This window comes from Ursus americanus, chromosome 33 (genome assembly GCF_024610735.1).
Source record: "Ursus americanus isolate L20-20 chromosome 33, mUrsAme1.1.p, whole genome shotgun sequence".
Taxonomy (NCBI): Eukaryota; Metazoa; Chordata; class Mammalia; order Carnivora; family Ursidae; genus Ursus; species Ursus americanus.
In genome coordinates this window covers 27,671,710-27,687,766 of record NC_142159.1, presented here as the reverse complement: position 1 = coordinate 27,687,766, position 16,057 = coordinate 27,671,710, and the positions used below count along the sequence as shown (strand labels likewise).

General features: G+C 56.3%; 1 protein-coding gene across 1 annotated transcript in view; it reads left to right on the top strand.

Moving 5' to 3' along the window:
- Window positions 1–15,571, top strand: part of AJAP1 (adherens junctions associated protein 1) — a 121,693-nt gene extending 106,122 nt beyond the window's left edge. Inside the window, exons 3-6 of the mRNA XM_045803367.2 lie at window positions 1,738–1,825; window positions 3,986–4,228; window positions 5,836–5,967; window positions 12,803–15,571. Coding sequence (XP_045659323.1) covers window positions 1,738–1,825; window positions 3,986–4,228; window positions 5,836–5,908 — 404 coding nt within the window. The 3' untranslated portion in view covers window positions 5,909–5,967; window positions 12,803–15,571. The remainder of the gene's footprint in view (window positions 1–1,737; window positions 1,826–3,985; window positions 4,229–5,835; window positions 5,968–12,802) is intronic.
- Window positions 15,572–16,057: the final 486 nt, after the last annotated feature.

Genomic DNA, 16,057 nt, shown 5'->3' with positions numbered 1-16,057 from the left:
GCCACAATTTGGGCAGAGGCATGTGCGAAGCCATTAGCCAGAACCAGCAGTGATTGCTGCCATTTTGAAAGATGGCCCCTGGATTGCTTCTCAGCTTTTTGGCTAAGATCAAGTGAAAAAATGGGCGCCAGAGAAGCTGCTCCCCAGAGGGGGCACTGTGGCCGAGTTTGCCAAACCTGACACTGCTTGGCGGGCAGTAGGTGCTCCGTAACTGGTTCTGGAATCAGTGGATAAGAGAAAAAATGAAGAGATTTCCATTACATTCATGTCTTATCCAGTCTTCCTAGTGGTGCTTACCCTGTGGGCTCAGGACGGAAATCCCTCACCACAAACAGAAATAGCCCGGAAGACGGGCAAACAGGAAGAGAAAGCTTGTTTTCTGGTCATGCCAACTTTGAATCATTTATTAGCAATTTCCCCCTTGAGGATCATATTCAGTAGAGAGGTAACATCTGTTTGCGAGGCTGTGTCCTTGGGAGACTGCCAGAAAAATCTTATATTCTGAAATCCTCCACACTGGGACACACGTGTGTCTTGTTCTCACCCCAGGACCCGCTGGGTTCCTCGGGGTGAGGGGCGGGCCTCTGCTGATGGACTCCGGGAGAAAGAGGGGCAAGTGCTTGCACCTCCCTGGGGCAAGAACACGGGAAATCAGCACTCCGGTGGGACGAGCTGCTGCCACCTGCACGGCCCACTGCAGAGCCCCCGGACCTTGTGGCCCAGCTCCTCAGGATCTTCCTGACCAGAGGAGGACGGGGCCTTTGCAGGTGGCTTTTATGGACCAGTGGAGTCTGCTGGGCATGGCCCCAGGGTCCATGTTCCAGGAAGGATGTGACAGCTCTGTTGTCAGGAGAAACATAGGCTCAGGTGGAAGGGCAGAGGTAGGAGCCTCGCCGCCCACCCCCAGTGTCTGTGGTTAGGGCAAGATGGTGCAGGGGTTGGAAGAAGAGGGACAGTGTAGGAGGCAATCCTGGTCCTCTGCTGCCCCTGTATGGGGTTGGCAGACAGCTCTCAGGTGGGGCTCAGGCTGCCCTGCTTCCGTCCCTGACTTCTTGTTTCCACTCCTCACCCGCCAGGGCACCCCTGCATCCTCCTACCCCATGCTCACACCCACAGCAGACCCAGGGCAGCGAGGCCGGACTGCAGATCTTTTTCTGGGCCTTTGGGAACCATCAACCACGAGACCTGGGCCTTTTATTCCTGGAAACTCATCAGGCAGTGAGCATCTTGGAGAGGACTCTGGAAAGAGGAAGACTTAGCCCAGTGATCCAGTTAACCCCCGAGTCTGCCAGGGGGTCAACCCATGTTCACTCTCCCCTACCTTCCCAACAAATCCTGGGCTGCCTTGGCCCCTCTGGTGTCAGGCCAAACCTGCTCCCAGTCAAAGGCCTGGTGCTCGGAATCGAGAACTTACCCAGGTGGGAGGAGGCAAGGGAAGGATGACAGGTCCTGGGGGCATGCCTCAGCCAGAGCTCACCTGGGCCAGGTGAGGGGCTTGGCTGGTGCAGAAAGGACACAGCTGCCCGTGGCCGGGTCACAGCAGGGGAAGCAAGAGACGCCGGAGCTGGGGCCTCTCTTCCTGGACTCCAGGTGACAGTAGCCCTGCTGCCCAGGGCACCTGGCGGCACCTGCCGTGGGGAAGGAGAGACCCTAGTTGGCAGGAGCAGGCCCGCGCCCTCCCTAGGCTCCTCTGTCTCATGCCCTGGTCTCATGGCTGCCCCCCTTCCTCTTTTCCAGGTCTGGCTGTTCATCAGATTATCACCATCACTGTCTCCCTCATCATGGTCATAGCTGCTCTGATTACAACTCTTGTCTTAAAAAACTGGTAAGGCTCCTCGGCCCCTCTGGCCTAGACACGGGGGCTGTGGGGGTCCCTGGGAAGTGTGCACAGAGAGTTTCCTACTTCTCAAACCCGGTCCCACATCGCATCCCAGCGCATTGTTTTTCTCATTTGGGCCAGAGAATGGGGTGCAGCTCTTGGGCAGCTTGGCCGGCCCCAGGCGCCACATTCCCTGATACTGTCCTTGGGGGGCATCCCCCTGACTGGGCTTTCTCTGCAGAATGCCAGTGAGCCCGGCCTCTGTGACGGTTTCTCGGGCGGCAGGTGTTCCGATTTCCAAAGCCTCTGTCTGCATGCACGTGTGCCCTTCCATGCCTCCCACCCAACACAGCACCAGCCTGGGCAGGTCCGCGCCCACCCCTCGTGCCCCCAGCTGTCCAGGGGCCGTGCCCGGCCCGCCGCTTTGCATCCTTCCTTCCTCTTGCGGCCGCTCTGTGTCTGCTGAATTAGGTTGTTGCTTTGCTCCAGGCAGCCTGTCTTTGCCTATTTCCTCCTGGAAATTGGCCTACTTTGAGGTTGGCCTTGCTGGGTGAACACACGTGCTCCACCCCGGGAGAATCGGGGCACTGCTGGGTGACCCTGCTGCACACACCGCTCCGAGGCCCCATCTGCCTGCAGCCACTCCTCCAGCAACTGTGTCTCCTTTTAGCATCAAAGCTCAGACTCCCTTGTAGAGTAATACACCCAAACGATCCCTGATGCCGGCAGGTGGTGATAGGAAGTCATATGGGGCTGATGGGTGACAACTGCCCCCCCTCCGCCCGAGGGTCCAGATAACAGAGATCCGAGAGAAAGCCGGTCTCCAGGGTTGGCAAAGGCGGGAGGGCAGGAATTGGTGCAACCCCAAAGCAGACCTCACAGCAGACCAGTGAGGCCTCCCGAAGGCCAGCAAACCCGAGACCCAGGTGTTTTCTGGGACAGGTGATGAGGACAACACTCAGCTCGCCACAGGGCGTCTTGGGCAGGGGCTGGCCAGCGGGGGAAGGGACTCTGGAGCCCAGGACCACATGGACGTGTGGCTGGACAAATTCCATCGACCATCTTGAGGGGACGGAGGCCTCTGTCACCCGCAGTATGACAGGCGGGCCAGCTCCCTCTTGGTTTCCCACGCTTGGGTTTGCAGTGAAGCCTCAGAGAGTTCTTCTGGGGAGGACAACCCAGTGTATGAGGGAGTTCCATGACCTTGGGGGGGTCCCCTGGCTTTTGCATTTATCTTCCTGTCTTTGTTTATGGGGTGGGGCTTCTGTTCCAGGAAGCAGGCCTCCTCTCGTTGGAAAGATGAGATGGGGCCTGTCCATGACTTACAAGAAGACGAACTCATGGGCCCTCACCCCTCTCTGCCTCTTCCTTCCTCATTGGCTCTGAGCTCAGCAGGGAAGGGGAGAAGGGGAACTGCTTCCCCAAACTGGGGGCTACCCAAATTTCCTCCTAGCTGCCCTCCTCCATGGGGATGGGACTTTCACTTATCCTTCTCGTGACTTGCTGGAAGTGACTGGGAGAGGTCACCGATTGTCCGCTCCCCCAGATCCCTTGGCTGACAAGGGTGGGATTCCCATGTCCATCCTTAGTGGTGCTGGGAAGGCTCTGTGGTCCAGAGGAACAGGAAACATCCATGGGGTGTGCAGAACAGTTCTCTCCGTAGACCTGATGGCCATGAAGGATGGACAATGATCCACGTTCAAGTCCAACTTGGGAGCATGGGAAGGGGCAGGGCTGAGGACGTGGGGTTCCCCACGTAATAATTCTCCCCAAAGATAGTTACATAGCCCCTTCCAGAACAAGCCACGAGACCAGCCCCACCTGTACCCATCCCTTCATGGGGAAACTGAGTCAGCACCCCTGCCTGGCTGACGTCCTTCGGCCAGACAAGGCCTTGGTTCTGGGATAACACAGCTCAGACACTTACCTCATAATCTTCCCTGCAGTAATGGCCACATTTAAAATTCAAATTTTATGAACAAAAAAAAAAAGAGAGAGCGCGAGTGAGCTGATTGTTTGATTGTGGTTGATCTTTCTGAAGAGGCTGGGAATTACCATCTGATATTAAATGAGGAATAATTAATGCCCAGAGACGAAGCTTCCACGTCTAGGTGCTGGCTTGGCACCTGCCCGCCGCACCCCCACCCTGACTCCCCTGTCTTCCAGCTGTGCCCAAAGCGGGAACACGCGTCGGAACAGCCACCAGCGGAAGATCAACCAGCAGGAGGAGAGCTGCCAGAACCTGACGGACTTCACCCCTGCCCGGGTTCCCAGCAGCCTGGACATATTCACGGCCTATAATGAGACCCTCCAGTGCTCCCACGAGTGTGTCCGGGCGTCCGTGCCCGTGTACACCGACGAAACGCTGCACCCGACGGCCGAGTACAAATCCACCTTTAACGGGAACCGGTAAGCTCAGGCCCGGGCCAGACCCGCCGCCGCAAACCCCTGGCGTCACCGCATGGCCGCCAGGCACTGTTGACCTGTGGGGGGCACCCTTCACGTGTCTTTGGGGGGTGCTGAGCAAATGCACGCAGCCAGTCTAGCAAAAGGAGGGGGGCGGGCAGTGTAGACAAAAGGAGGTGTTTCACACCAGAGACAGAACACAGCAGCAGCCAGAATTCGCTTCCAGACCGCACCCTTGGTGAGCGGACGGCAGGCCCTCCCCATCCTGGACACTGTGGGGAAGGCTGAGCAGGCATCCCGGCAGGCTTCGTAGCACTGGGCCTCCGAAGTCAACGCACTCCCGTCAGTCTCTCTGAACGCCCATCAATAAAATGTCAGCAGCGCATCTCGAAAAAATATCAAATACCAACCAGACCCCTGGTTATTAAATACTCTTTTTTATTAATCATGGGTAATCCTTCAAAAAAGACATGACCCTAAAACCATCCCTGGGAACATTTACGAAACCCTCGAGTCAGCTTCCGAGGGTTTATCTGGAATTAGATTAAAATATCAATATGCTATTTTTTTTAAGTGAGCACGCTCATAGGCATAGTTCTGTAAATTAAAAAAAAAAAAAAAATTCTCCAACCACTCAGACATTAGGAAGAAATGAGTAGGAAACCAGGCGGACCCGAGGGACCCAGGTGTCAGCGGCAGGAGTAGCAGCAAGGGGTGAGTGCCCAAGGGGCCCAGAAGCCTTCCTCCCAGAACCAAGGCCGAGGAGCATCGGGGTGACATCTGGCTGTGGTGCCTATAGCTAACGGGTCCTTACCCTGGCCGTGAGTGGAGAGCAGGAGCCTTGGGACTGTCCTTGCAGCCCATGTTTGCGGACATCCGGGGAGCTCTCTGGTTGCATCCCAGCCTTCCAGAAGGCCTAGTTCACAAAGAATTGGCAAAAGGATTTTCAAACCGTTTCACCGAATGCATGTGTGTTGGTTCAGATATGAATCCAGGCCGACCAGTGCTTCAGTTTGGGGGAGGGGGTGGGTTGACGAGCGGCCATGGCTGTTCCCGCTGGTCCCACTCTGGCCTTGCCCTGTCCATGCGCAAGGTGGGCCCAAGGTGGGCACAGCTGGCACGCTTAGCCCTGGCTCAGAAGCATCGGATGGAACGGGTTCTTGCTTTTTGTCCTAAGGTAATGCTCTGTTGGCTCTCACTGGCCTTTGGAAATGGTAGCTTAGGTCGCAAAGGTGACAAATGAGAGGAAACCCATTTCAGGAGTCAGGCCCTGCCCACTCCATCATGTGTAGTAAAGTGGGTGGAATCTCTGCCCCTGGAGGGGAGATGCCAGGCTTTGCACTTGTCCTGCAAATCAAAAACTAAGCTTCCTTCTGTGCACGGCTCCTTCAGACTCCGCGTCCTCCAAAGCCTTCCCGGGTGGACGTGAGTGTTCGCTGGCCACAGGGAGGGGGTCCCCTTCCTGCCGAAGGCCAGTGGGTCCAAGCTGAGCATTACCTTTCTGGGTTCTTTGTGACTCGGCAAGCCCGTGTTCGGCAGCAGGCCCGAGCTAGCCTGCTGTCAGGTGTTCCGTACGAGCACACGCAAGCCTGTTTTTCTGCTCGCTGCAGACCCTCTTCTTCTGATCGGCATCTTATTCCTGTGGCCTTTGTGTCTGAGAAATGGTTTGAAATCTCCTGCTGACTGGCCGAAGTCTTGTTTACCTCCTGGGGGCAGGGCAGACGCCATGTGTCTGTTTTATGGTACGTACGTCCTTTTCTGGACACTGATTTTTTTTCCCCCTTTGCCTCACTTTCCCCACCCCCGCCTCCACTCTGGGGCAACTAGGAGCCCTTCTCGACATGGCAGGTGGAATTCCAATGGTATTGCCATCCCGAATGCGAGCCAGGAGGGCTGGGCTTGTGGTCTCTCTGCTGCACTTGTTAGAAATGCCCCCATGGAGGGTGGGACAGACACTCAGGAACCACAGCGCCGTCCCAGCCCCTGGGAAGGCCCCAGCCCGCACAGCCGGCCGGCAGGGAAACCCAGCCTCGCGACAGCCAGAGACCGGGGCAGCGGCCGCGTGGGCGGGCATCACACCTGCATCGGGTGTCTCTACATCAGGGGGAGGGCACGACGCAGAATTAAAATATGATTTTGGAATATAAAAATAAGAGATAAGAAGGGAAATGATAAAGGAAGGAAGCAAAGAGTTGAGACATCTACTAATTTGAAGCCAGGGACCGGCACCAAAACAGGATGAAGTTTCCACGCTCTGCTGGAGAGGAACATTTGGTTTGCTTTCAGTGATATTAACTTTAATGCTCACGTTAAATTGCTTTCTTCTGCACCGAGTCTCGCGAACACTCCGGCTGCTGGGGGAGAAAGAGCATTTTGCCCCCATGACCACACATCGTCCACACGCAGCCCATAGACGCAGCCCGGGCTTTAGACTTTTTGGTTTTGTTTTTCTTTTTGATGTTGGGTTTTCTAAGGATCCTCGTTTTTTCTCGTCCTCAGACACTCTGTGACCTCAGATCCCTTCCCTGAGTAGGGAACCCAGCTTCTAGGAAGGGTCATCGATATTTGAAAATCCTGCTTCTCCCTTCTGCCCACCTTCCGATGCAGAAATCATCGTCAGAGCGGGTGGGGGGTGTTTTCCGGGGGCACCCATGTGCCCCTTCGCAGGCCGTGTGCCCCTTCCTCCGGGGGCTGGAGGAACCCACGGCTTTCAGAAATAGGAGCGAACAGGTCAGTTCTAAACCAGCCCTAATGAGTCAAGTGTTTGCTCCAAATCAAATCTCCAGCCCTCACTTCCGTCCTGAAGCCAAAATGATGTCCTCAGCACGGTGTTCAGCCATCGGGCAAAGAAACGTTGATTAGATTAGAATGGAAAGTGCTCCCCGCCCCCCCCCAAAAAGGCCTTTGTTGAGACGGAGATGGCAAGTTAGGTAAGAGGCGCTTGTCCCCGACCATTCAAGGGCGAGATGCCCTGCACGGCCCATCCATCAGACCCCGGGGCCTTTGTCTGCCTCAGTGTGACTCACCCCGTTAAGGCCAGGGACGGAGCTCCCTTGGGAGTTCCAACCAGGCTAGCAACAGGAAGCTTCTTATCAGCCGCGGAGTGCCCACCCACCTGGAGAAACCTCTGTGGGTTGGCCCCGTGGTCGCCAGCATCCCTGTTAGGATTTTAAAAATGCATGAAAGCCTGAGACGTTGACCTGACCCTGCACATCAAGGCCTCTGCTCCCTTCCTTCAAGAGCAGCGGGCTCACGGGGTGGGCGTGCCCTCGCTTTAGGGAGCACCCCCCCACCCGCGGGGGCTGGGGAGCAGGTTCCCTAATGTGGACTTCCAGGGGGCGTTTATGGAGCACTCTTCACGTCTAGGGACTCATCCTGTCCTCCCAGAAATGCCACCTTACAGAGGGGAAACTGAGGCATGAAGCGGTTAAGCGACTGGCCTGAGGTCAGTCAGGTTGCAAGTGGTGGGGCCGGATCCGCCCCAGGCGGCCTGGCTCTGCCCACCGTCAGAGAGCCTCAGTTGCAGCCCCCCCGCGCTATGCCTCCATCCCCTGTGCCACCCTCAGCCCGGCCCCGATGGGAAGAGAGTTGGTGCAGCGGGAGGTGGGCTTTCCCAGTAAACTGGCGTCCTGGGACGTTCAGCTCCATTCTGCGGAGCAGGAGCTGCGTCGACGGGAGACCAGCTCCTGAGCCCCCAAAAGCCTGAGCCGCCAGCCTCCTCATCCACACTGGAACCGGGAGCCGCAGCCCTGAATTGGGGGGGGAAAAAAAAGTAGAAAAGCGCTTTTATGGACTCCTCTGCTCCAGAAAGCTTTTCTGTCTCAGTTCTCTCCTCTAGCAACACACTGCATCGAAGGACCCCGCCAACTGTTGGTGGGCTCTCCCCATCTGCCACTCCTGGGTGGGCCCTGCCTGGACCACGTTCCTCACAGGGTGTCTGGACTCCACTTGCCAGGTCGTCCTAGGAACTGTCTCAGGACCACCTCCATTTGCAGGAGGGGACGCATCTGTGTCCGACGAGCTTGACCCACACACTGGATCCCAGGAGGGCCGTCTGGGGAGGTGAGAAGAGCCGACAGGACCTCCCCCAAGTCCAGCCACACGCAGCCGCCACCCCTGGGTGCACCAGCCACGTCACGTTCCCGCAGACGCAGACCAGGAGGGCTACGCAAACAGTCTTGTTAGCCTTTGATAAATGCTTAAAGATTCCTTCACCACGTGCTGGACAGGCCGTTTATCACTCACTGGGAGGAAAACATTCGGATTCTAAATATCCCTGATTCTCGCAATTAATGCTGAGACATGAGCGTCGAGCGGAGAATGGCCAGAAAGATCGCTCAGATTTACTAGGGTACTTATTGTCCCTTAAATAAATAGCAATTAATACTAAAACATTTAATTAAGGTTTAAGAGCCAGCGGAGATATTTATCTCTTGCATAGCTGTTGAGCCTCTCCAAATGCGTTTTTAATGATGATATAGCAGTTTGTTACCACATCATCTTGTCCGCTCACGCCAACCCCCACGCACACGTGGGACCCAAAAGTGGCCAGGTTCACTGCCCTGCCGGCTCCCAGACACAGGCACCCCAGTCTGGGCAGATGTCCACCCTGTTTCCCTGGTTCAGCGTCTAGAGTCGATTCCGGCAAATTCCTGCGTCAGACCATCTCCACGGTCGCGCCCAGTTGTTCCGACCTTCTTGCACACCGAGGAAAGGGGCCGAGGACACGCGCCTGCCATTGGCTCTCGGGCTAATTTCCTGTCATTTTTCATATAACAAGTAAACTTCAGAAAACCTCATTAGTGTTCAGATCTTTGCATTTGCCAAGGCCACTTTATTCCCAACAGAGCCCGAAAAGTAATAAAAGTTCTCGCATCTGAAGCCAGTAAGAAATAAATCATGTGTTATTATTATTTTCAAAAACACACTGAAGACATAACTAATAAAAACTGAGAAATGCACCTGAGCCTTCCCGCTTTGTTCTAAAAAATACATTAACAACATATCCAGCGTTTGCAATTCAGAGGAGCACTGTTTTCAAAGCAACGTGCAGCCCGCGAGGCAGCCCGGCCTGTCTCAGCTGAGCACCGGCGGCGAGGCGAGCTTGGTGGCCAAGTACCCCTTGCAGGACACAGAGAAATTAACTAGCAGCCACTGGCTGCAGGGGGCTCTTGCTGCAGTCTGTTCTTTGTTTGCAAAAGCAGACACTGATCTTGGAGCCTGGGACCCAAGGTGCGGTCTGCAGCTGGTGGGGCCAGGCGAGCCCAGAATCTCCTTCCGGGCAGCAGAGGGCACTAGCTTCTCCAAAGTCAGAACTCATCCCAGATCCCAATCTCTCTGATCACTTTGCAACACGCAGCTTCCCTTTCTAGCTGAGGACCAGGTGTGGACGCCCTTGCTGTGTTTCTCCAGCCGGGAGTTAGGGGGGCGTGCTCCTTGGCTGTCTTTTCCCACTGGCCTGGGATCCACGTCCCTCTCTGGTCCCTCTCAGGGTTAGTGCCCAGCTGAGAGGTTCGTACACCGAGCCTTGGGAACAGAAAGCCACAAGCCCTCCTGTGAGCTGAGTGCCAGCAGCAGGAACGTCCGGCTGATGTGGAAGGTGGCCGCCGGTAGCCTCACGCCCGTCCTCCTGGCCTGACGGGGTGATCCCGCCCTTGCCAGAGCCCCTTGCAGGGAACCCATCGACCTCTGCAGGAAGCCAGCACTGCTCTTCAAGCAGCATTTCAGGGCACAGGGTGGGAGCCATCTCCCTGTCCCTCTCTCTCTGCCTCTTTTATCCTGAGACTTTGGGTAGAGACAGATGCCCGTAGATTTGGAAGAGGCTCCACCCCCAGGCAGCGCAGGGGCCCCTCCGTCAATCCTGGGACGCAGCTCTCCCCGTCATAACCCCTGCAGGTTGCACGTCAAGGTCATTCATCAGGGGCTGAGGACAAGGCTACTTCCACCCAGATGCCTCTTCCCTGAACTGCGTCCGGTTCTGATGGCCCACTCCTGGCCAGGCACAGAGCTGGAGCCTCGGAGGACCTAGCAGGCACCCTGTGACACCTGCGATGACATGTGGCACACACACGCTCAGGGAGAGCCCACGTAGCTCGCCTACACCTGTGAAGTCCCACCACAGCACGCTCGGATGGACAAAGATGAACTAGAGATCGCATTTAGGAAAGGAGGGCACGTCCGGGAAGGCCTCCCCAGGGAGGTGACCGTCCGCAGACACTCGAAGGACGTGGAACGTGGAGGCGGAGGGATGCGGGGCAAGGAGGCAGGACCTTGTCCGGTGTGGGAAGCACTGAAGACTCAAGGTGGGACAGCGGCCGCATAAACTCCATACGGAAGACCCCCCACGAGATGGCAGGCTCGAGGGAAGGGGCGAGGCGGCACCTGTCTCCTCCGTCAGTCTGGTTACGGTCGGAATAAGGGATCAGACCGCAGCCCTGCAACGGTCCTCACAGGAAACCCCCCTTCGTGAGGGGACAGCCATCTGACCTGTGCTCCAGCCCAGGACCCTCTGCCAGCGAGGAGGGGGCGCTGCTCAAACCGGAGACCGTCCCAGGCCGCCTGATCTGGGCCGGCGGTCCCCAGGCACAAGCTTTAGTGTCCCCATATATTTTTTATGTGTATTTTTTAACTTTTAAAATTGCGGTAACACGTACATAACATGAAATGGGCCATTTTCACCGTTTTTGACGGAGCAGCTCAGGGCATCAGGCACATTCACGACATTGTGCGCGCCTCCCCTCCACCTGCCTCCGGCGCTGCCTCAGCGTCCGGAACTGAACTCTGCCCCCACGAAACGCCGGCCCCCAGCCCCCACCCCCAGCCCGTGGTGCCCCCTTCTCCTCTCAGGCTCCACGCACTTGACTCCTCATACGCGTGGAGTCGTGGCGCATTTGTCTCCTCGTTTTTTAGCTTTCCAAAAATGAGAACGAGGACAGACAAACAGGAGGGACATTTCTCTCCATTTCTGAAACCGCCCCCCACATCCTGGAGAGTGGAGGTGAGCGGGGGCAGGGCACCGTTGGAGTAACGCTGCCGCGGGTGGCCCGGCACCCAGCCGACGGGATGTCCTGTTCCTTTCCACGCGGTGACACCCTGGCCACAACAGAGCACGCAGTCCCACGGGAGAAGAGTACATGCTCCATTTTAGGCCCCCCGGAGTTGCCCAAACGTGTCATTTGGAGGTAGAAGCCAAGGCGAGGAGGCAACCGGGGGCCCTGCCTTGCTGTCCAGACCAGGAGGCTCCCCCAGAGAAAAGAGCCCCCCCACCCCCAGTCCGAGTGGAGGAGGCTGTCGGTGCTAAAGCTCCCCGTGCGGACGGTGCGGAGCAGGATGCTGGCCTGCAGCCCCCTCCCCCCAGTCCCGGCCTGGGTGCCCCACAGCCCCCAGTCCCTGGGAGGGTCACCCCGCAGGCTTCTTCGATTCAGGACAAAGCCCACTCCCCCTCGTCGGTGAGACAGAGGTCAGGGGCCCAGGCCTGGCACAGGATCAGCGCCCCCCGGGAGCTTGTAGAAACCCGGATCCACAGGCCGGTCCCTGAGGAGCAGCGTCTGGGTCTCCGGAGGCGGGGCCGGAGTGAGGATTTCAGAGGCGCTCAGCAGGGGCTGGGACGGGCCAGTCCAGCCGCTGTGCCGGGAGCCGTGCAGGTGCCAGAGCTCCGGCCACGGCTTGTATGCTGCATCTTGGGATTGTTGTCCCCTTTCCAGCTGTCTCACCGGCATAGATGAGGGGGGCGCAGCGTCCTCCCCCTTCGTACTGTTTGAGGGTCCTCGTTTCCTGTAGTCGTGGGGTGCGGGGGGCTCCAAGTGACAGCAGAGAGAAACCGTGCCCCATCCTTCCAGCAGAAGCGCCTCCAGGCTGAGCCCTGACGTGTTCCAGCGCCCCTGGCCATGCCCGGAACAGCCGCAGCTCTGACTCTGGGAGATGCTGACGTCTGGGCTCTGTCACTGAGGCAGGAAGACCGGGGTTCTTCTTTCTGAGGCTCTGCCCGGGCTGGGGGAGAGCCGCCCTTCTTTGCAGTCAGCTGGCTTGGCTTACAAGCAGGTGACTCGCCTTCTTTCTCTCTTCAGCAAGATCACTTCTTGGGGAGACCCGGGGGTGGTTTTCTGATGCGATCCGTTAATCTCTCCAAGTCCCAGCCTCAGAGAGCCTCCAGCTGAGCAGTGGGTTGAAAGGGACCCCACTGCTTCCTGCCATCCAGGAACGGGGCGGGTAGGAGCTGGAAAGGGAGTCAGCCTGGCATCAGAGACATTCAGTCAGCCGCAAGCTAGGGGTGCGTGGCCCCCTCATAGTTAATGCAGGGGTGGTCCCAGCCCCTCTTAGGAAGCCCAGACCCGCTCCTGATGCGGGCAGAAGAGACGGCTCCTGCCTCAACTGCCGTCATTAGCACGAGGTCCCTGGCACTGCTAGCCTGGGCTCCAATCCCCGGTGCTGGGGCTGGCAGACGCCCTCCCTGCACTGGGGACCCCGGTGTCAGCAAGCAGACTGGGGCTCGGTTGTGGAGGCTCAGAGGGGCTGCACAGACTCATCCTGCCCTTGTCTCCCTGCTATTTAATCTCTTCTTGTTTTCTTTCCACACAGGATTCCGTTGGTGAACCTGTAAAAAAAAAAAAAAAAAAAAAAAAAAAGTTAAAAAAATTTTAAAAAGTTAAAAAAATTTTAAAAAACCACACACACACAAAACCTAAAAGTAAACTTTCTACGGGGAGGGTCCCCATACCTACCGCTTGAGTTTGCCGGTGGGGAGCTCAAAGAGCAGAACGCTATAGGCCAAATATATTTTTATAAAAATGTTCACGCCTATGGGGGACTGCCTTCTGCCAGAGCTGTCTTTGGAGAACAGAAAGAAGAAAAGCAAGGAAGAAGCTGGGGACGGGGAAGGAAGGCCAGCAGGAAGCACCTGGAGCCTGGGATGTGAACTGATTCCGAACCTTTGCCAATAATACCATTATGTGCCATGTACTGACCCGAAGGACTTGGTGACCGAGGCGAAGCCAAGCGAACCACGCGTAGAAATCTTACCGAACACGGGGTGGGAATCTTCCAATAGAGTCGCTATTTCTGGTTAATATACATATATAAATATATAAATACACACCGACACACACACACACACACTTTTTTTGTACTGTAGCAATTTTTGAAGATCTTCAATGTTCCTTTTTAAAAAAAAAATGTTATCAGTTACAGAATCTGATTTACTTACCATGCTTCGTACGAACAGAAGAGATGGTGTTTTCTACTGTGGCAACATATCGCACACACAGGCACGCACACCCACACCCGCGTGCGCACACGCGCATAAGTGTGCACATATTGGAAATGCAGTTCCACGAGTGAGCATAACCCTTCTGGTGACCTGGTTTCCCATGGCCGTCCACCCCGGGGGACAGCCTGGACCCACGCAAACACCCCCTCAACGACACCTCCTGCATTTGCTGGTATTTGGTGAGTAGCCCTAGCTGTATACTTTATTATCTTGGGCCAGAATTGAGAATGCTGTGGTTTATATACATACATAGAGAGAGAGACACACACACATAAATACGACCTTTTTTTTTTTTCATTTAATTGTTTGAAGAAGCTGCGTCACAGCCACGCACACATTTCTGTAGCCGGCGGCTTACGAGTGGGGCTGAGTGTCAGATCCGGTGGGGGGTGGATTCTTGACCATCTTTGTGTTATATAAGCATAGACCGAATTAAAGAGAATTTTCCAGTTCCAAAAATTAAAGGAATATATCCTTATAATGTGTGTGCGTACGTCAGAACAGAGCTCAAGAATATACAAGAGCCCCAGTTCGTTTGAGAATGAGAGATCACGTGCAGAAATCATGTGCAGAGGACCCAGGCTGCTGCCACAGGAGCTGTGCCCTACCGTGCGTTCCATATTTGTTTCACACACGTTGGTGGACAGGTTGCTGCTCTTTCTAGAACCCAAGCATGGCTTTGAATCTTGGTGGGACCTGTAGCAAAGATGCTGTCTCTCGCTGGCACTGGTTGGTCAGCACCTGTGTTTTGCCATCAAGAACCCTACAGTGGGGCTTCCCAGTGGAAGCAGGGGCTCGAGGCTGGAGCCTCAGGACAGGGAATCCCAACCACACATACTTCATTAGAAATAGTGCCGTGTCTGGGGCGGGCACCTCTCTCCCAATCCTGGCCACGTAATGGCGCCCTGGTGCCCCATCGTGCCGTGTACAGGGGGCGCTGTGAGGATGGGAGGCTCCGTAGGACACTGTGCTCTCCTCATAGGGATCCCAGATTGGGTGCGTGTGGCCTGTCTTCTATGAATGGCCCCCGTGTGACTTTCATCTCACCAGTAGGGTGTCTGAACCCATCTCGTGAAACGCCCTGAAGACCAGGTCAAAAGCTTGAAGGTCAGGTGGGCAGCCAACCCTGTGTCTACTTACTGGCCAGGCTGGTGACCTCTTTCTTCCATCAGGCTCAGTCTCCCTCCACAACATCTTGAAACATGCTTCTGCACGTCTTGGAATCTGGGAGACCACAGCAATGCCAGGGGAGGAAGAAACCATGGTGCTAGGTCTGTGTTGTTTGGAACTGCTCACCACGTGGGCAAGTCCGATTTCTGGTTTGGGTTTTGGCTTTGTCATTTTCCCCCGAAGCTTCGGCACGTGTGGAGACTGCACACGCCGGCCACTGGCGTCTGTGGGTTCCCGGGGCTCACCTGCATGGCGCCGGCAGGCACCCCTCTCTCCATCCATCGCCATGTTCACCCATCTCATCACCAGGTTTCTGGAGGTGGCGGGGGGCCTTCCCGACTCAGGCGGGCCCAGCTCTGTGTGAGTGCGAGGCAAGGGCTGTCTGCACCCGCCGGGGCAACGGAAGCTGCTCTCTGCTCTCCGACACCCTGAGCTCCAGGGAGCCCAGCCAGGGAGGTGACGGCAGGGGGCCGACAGTAGGAACCCAGGATTCCTGATGATGCCACAATTTGGCATCCACACCTCACGTCCAGCTGTTGCTCGGTCCCTTCCTCGGACCTCGGGCTGCACTGCCGACACCTGAACTCTTTCCAGAACACCATGTGACCCCGAGATTTCAAAGGAAGTTTAAAATAACAAAATCCCCCAAACACACACAGCCCGCCTGGCACGTGCTCCGGGCAGGGCCGGGCGCCGCACACATGCACACGCACGGCCAGCACGTGCCTGCACGTTCCCCACCAGGAGGTCTGCTCGGAGTGGCCATCTGTCAAAAGAAATCCACCTCAGGGAAGGCTACTGTTTCGTGACGATTGAGGAAGAGTGTGTAGGGATTTTAGTTTTTCAATGGTCACCTGGAAACGTGGAGGCATCATCTCTGCACAGGGATGATGAAGGAAAGCAAGCAGGCTTACGGAATTCAGCTCTGCCCGTGAGAACGTCTGTACTGTGAGCGTGCACGGGAGTTTCCGGTGTCAGGCCTTGGTCACAGGTCCGGGCGTGTCATGTGTCCATGGGCTGGGTGCAGCCGCCTGGGGCCATGCTCTGCAGTGGCCTCTGCTCTCCTCAGCCTCCCGCCGCCCCGCAGTGCTCCTTGCAGTGCTCCGCCAGAATTCCATCCGCCCGGTCCTTATACTTGCTGTAGTTTTTTTTATCCCCTCAAGAAAAGCACTCAGAGGAAGAGCATAGTTTGGTAAGTGCACCTCCATCTCATCCCTTCAGTGACTGACATCATGGTAGTGGCCCCTGCCACACAGAGACCACTGTCCGTCGTCTACCATTAAAGCTTTCGGACAGCCGGGCTGGGCGTTGGGCACTCTGCTGTCTGGTCCAGTCTGCTTCTAGGCTTGCTTACTTCTAATCTCTGTGCATTTGTCCTTTTTACCTGCTTGAAATAA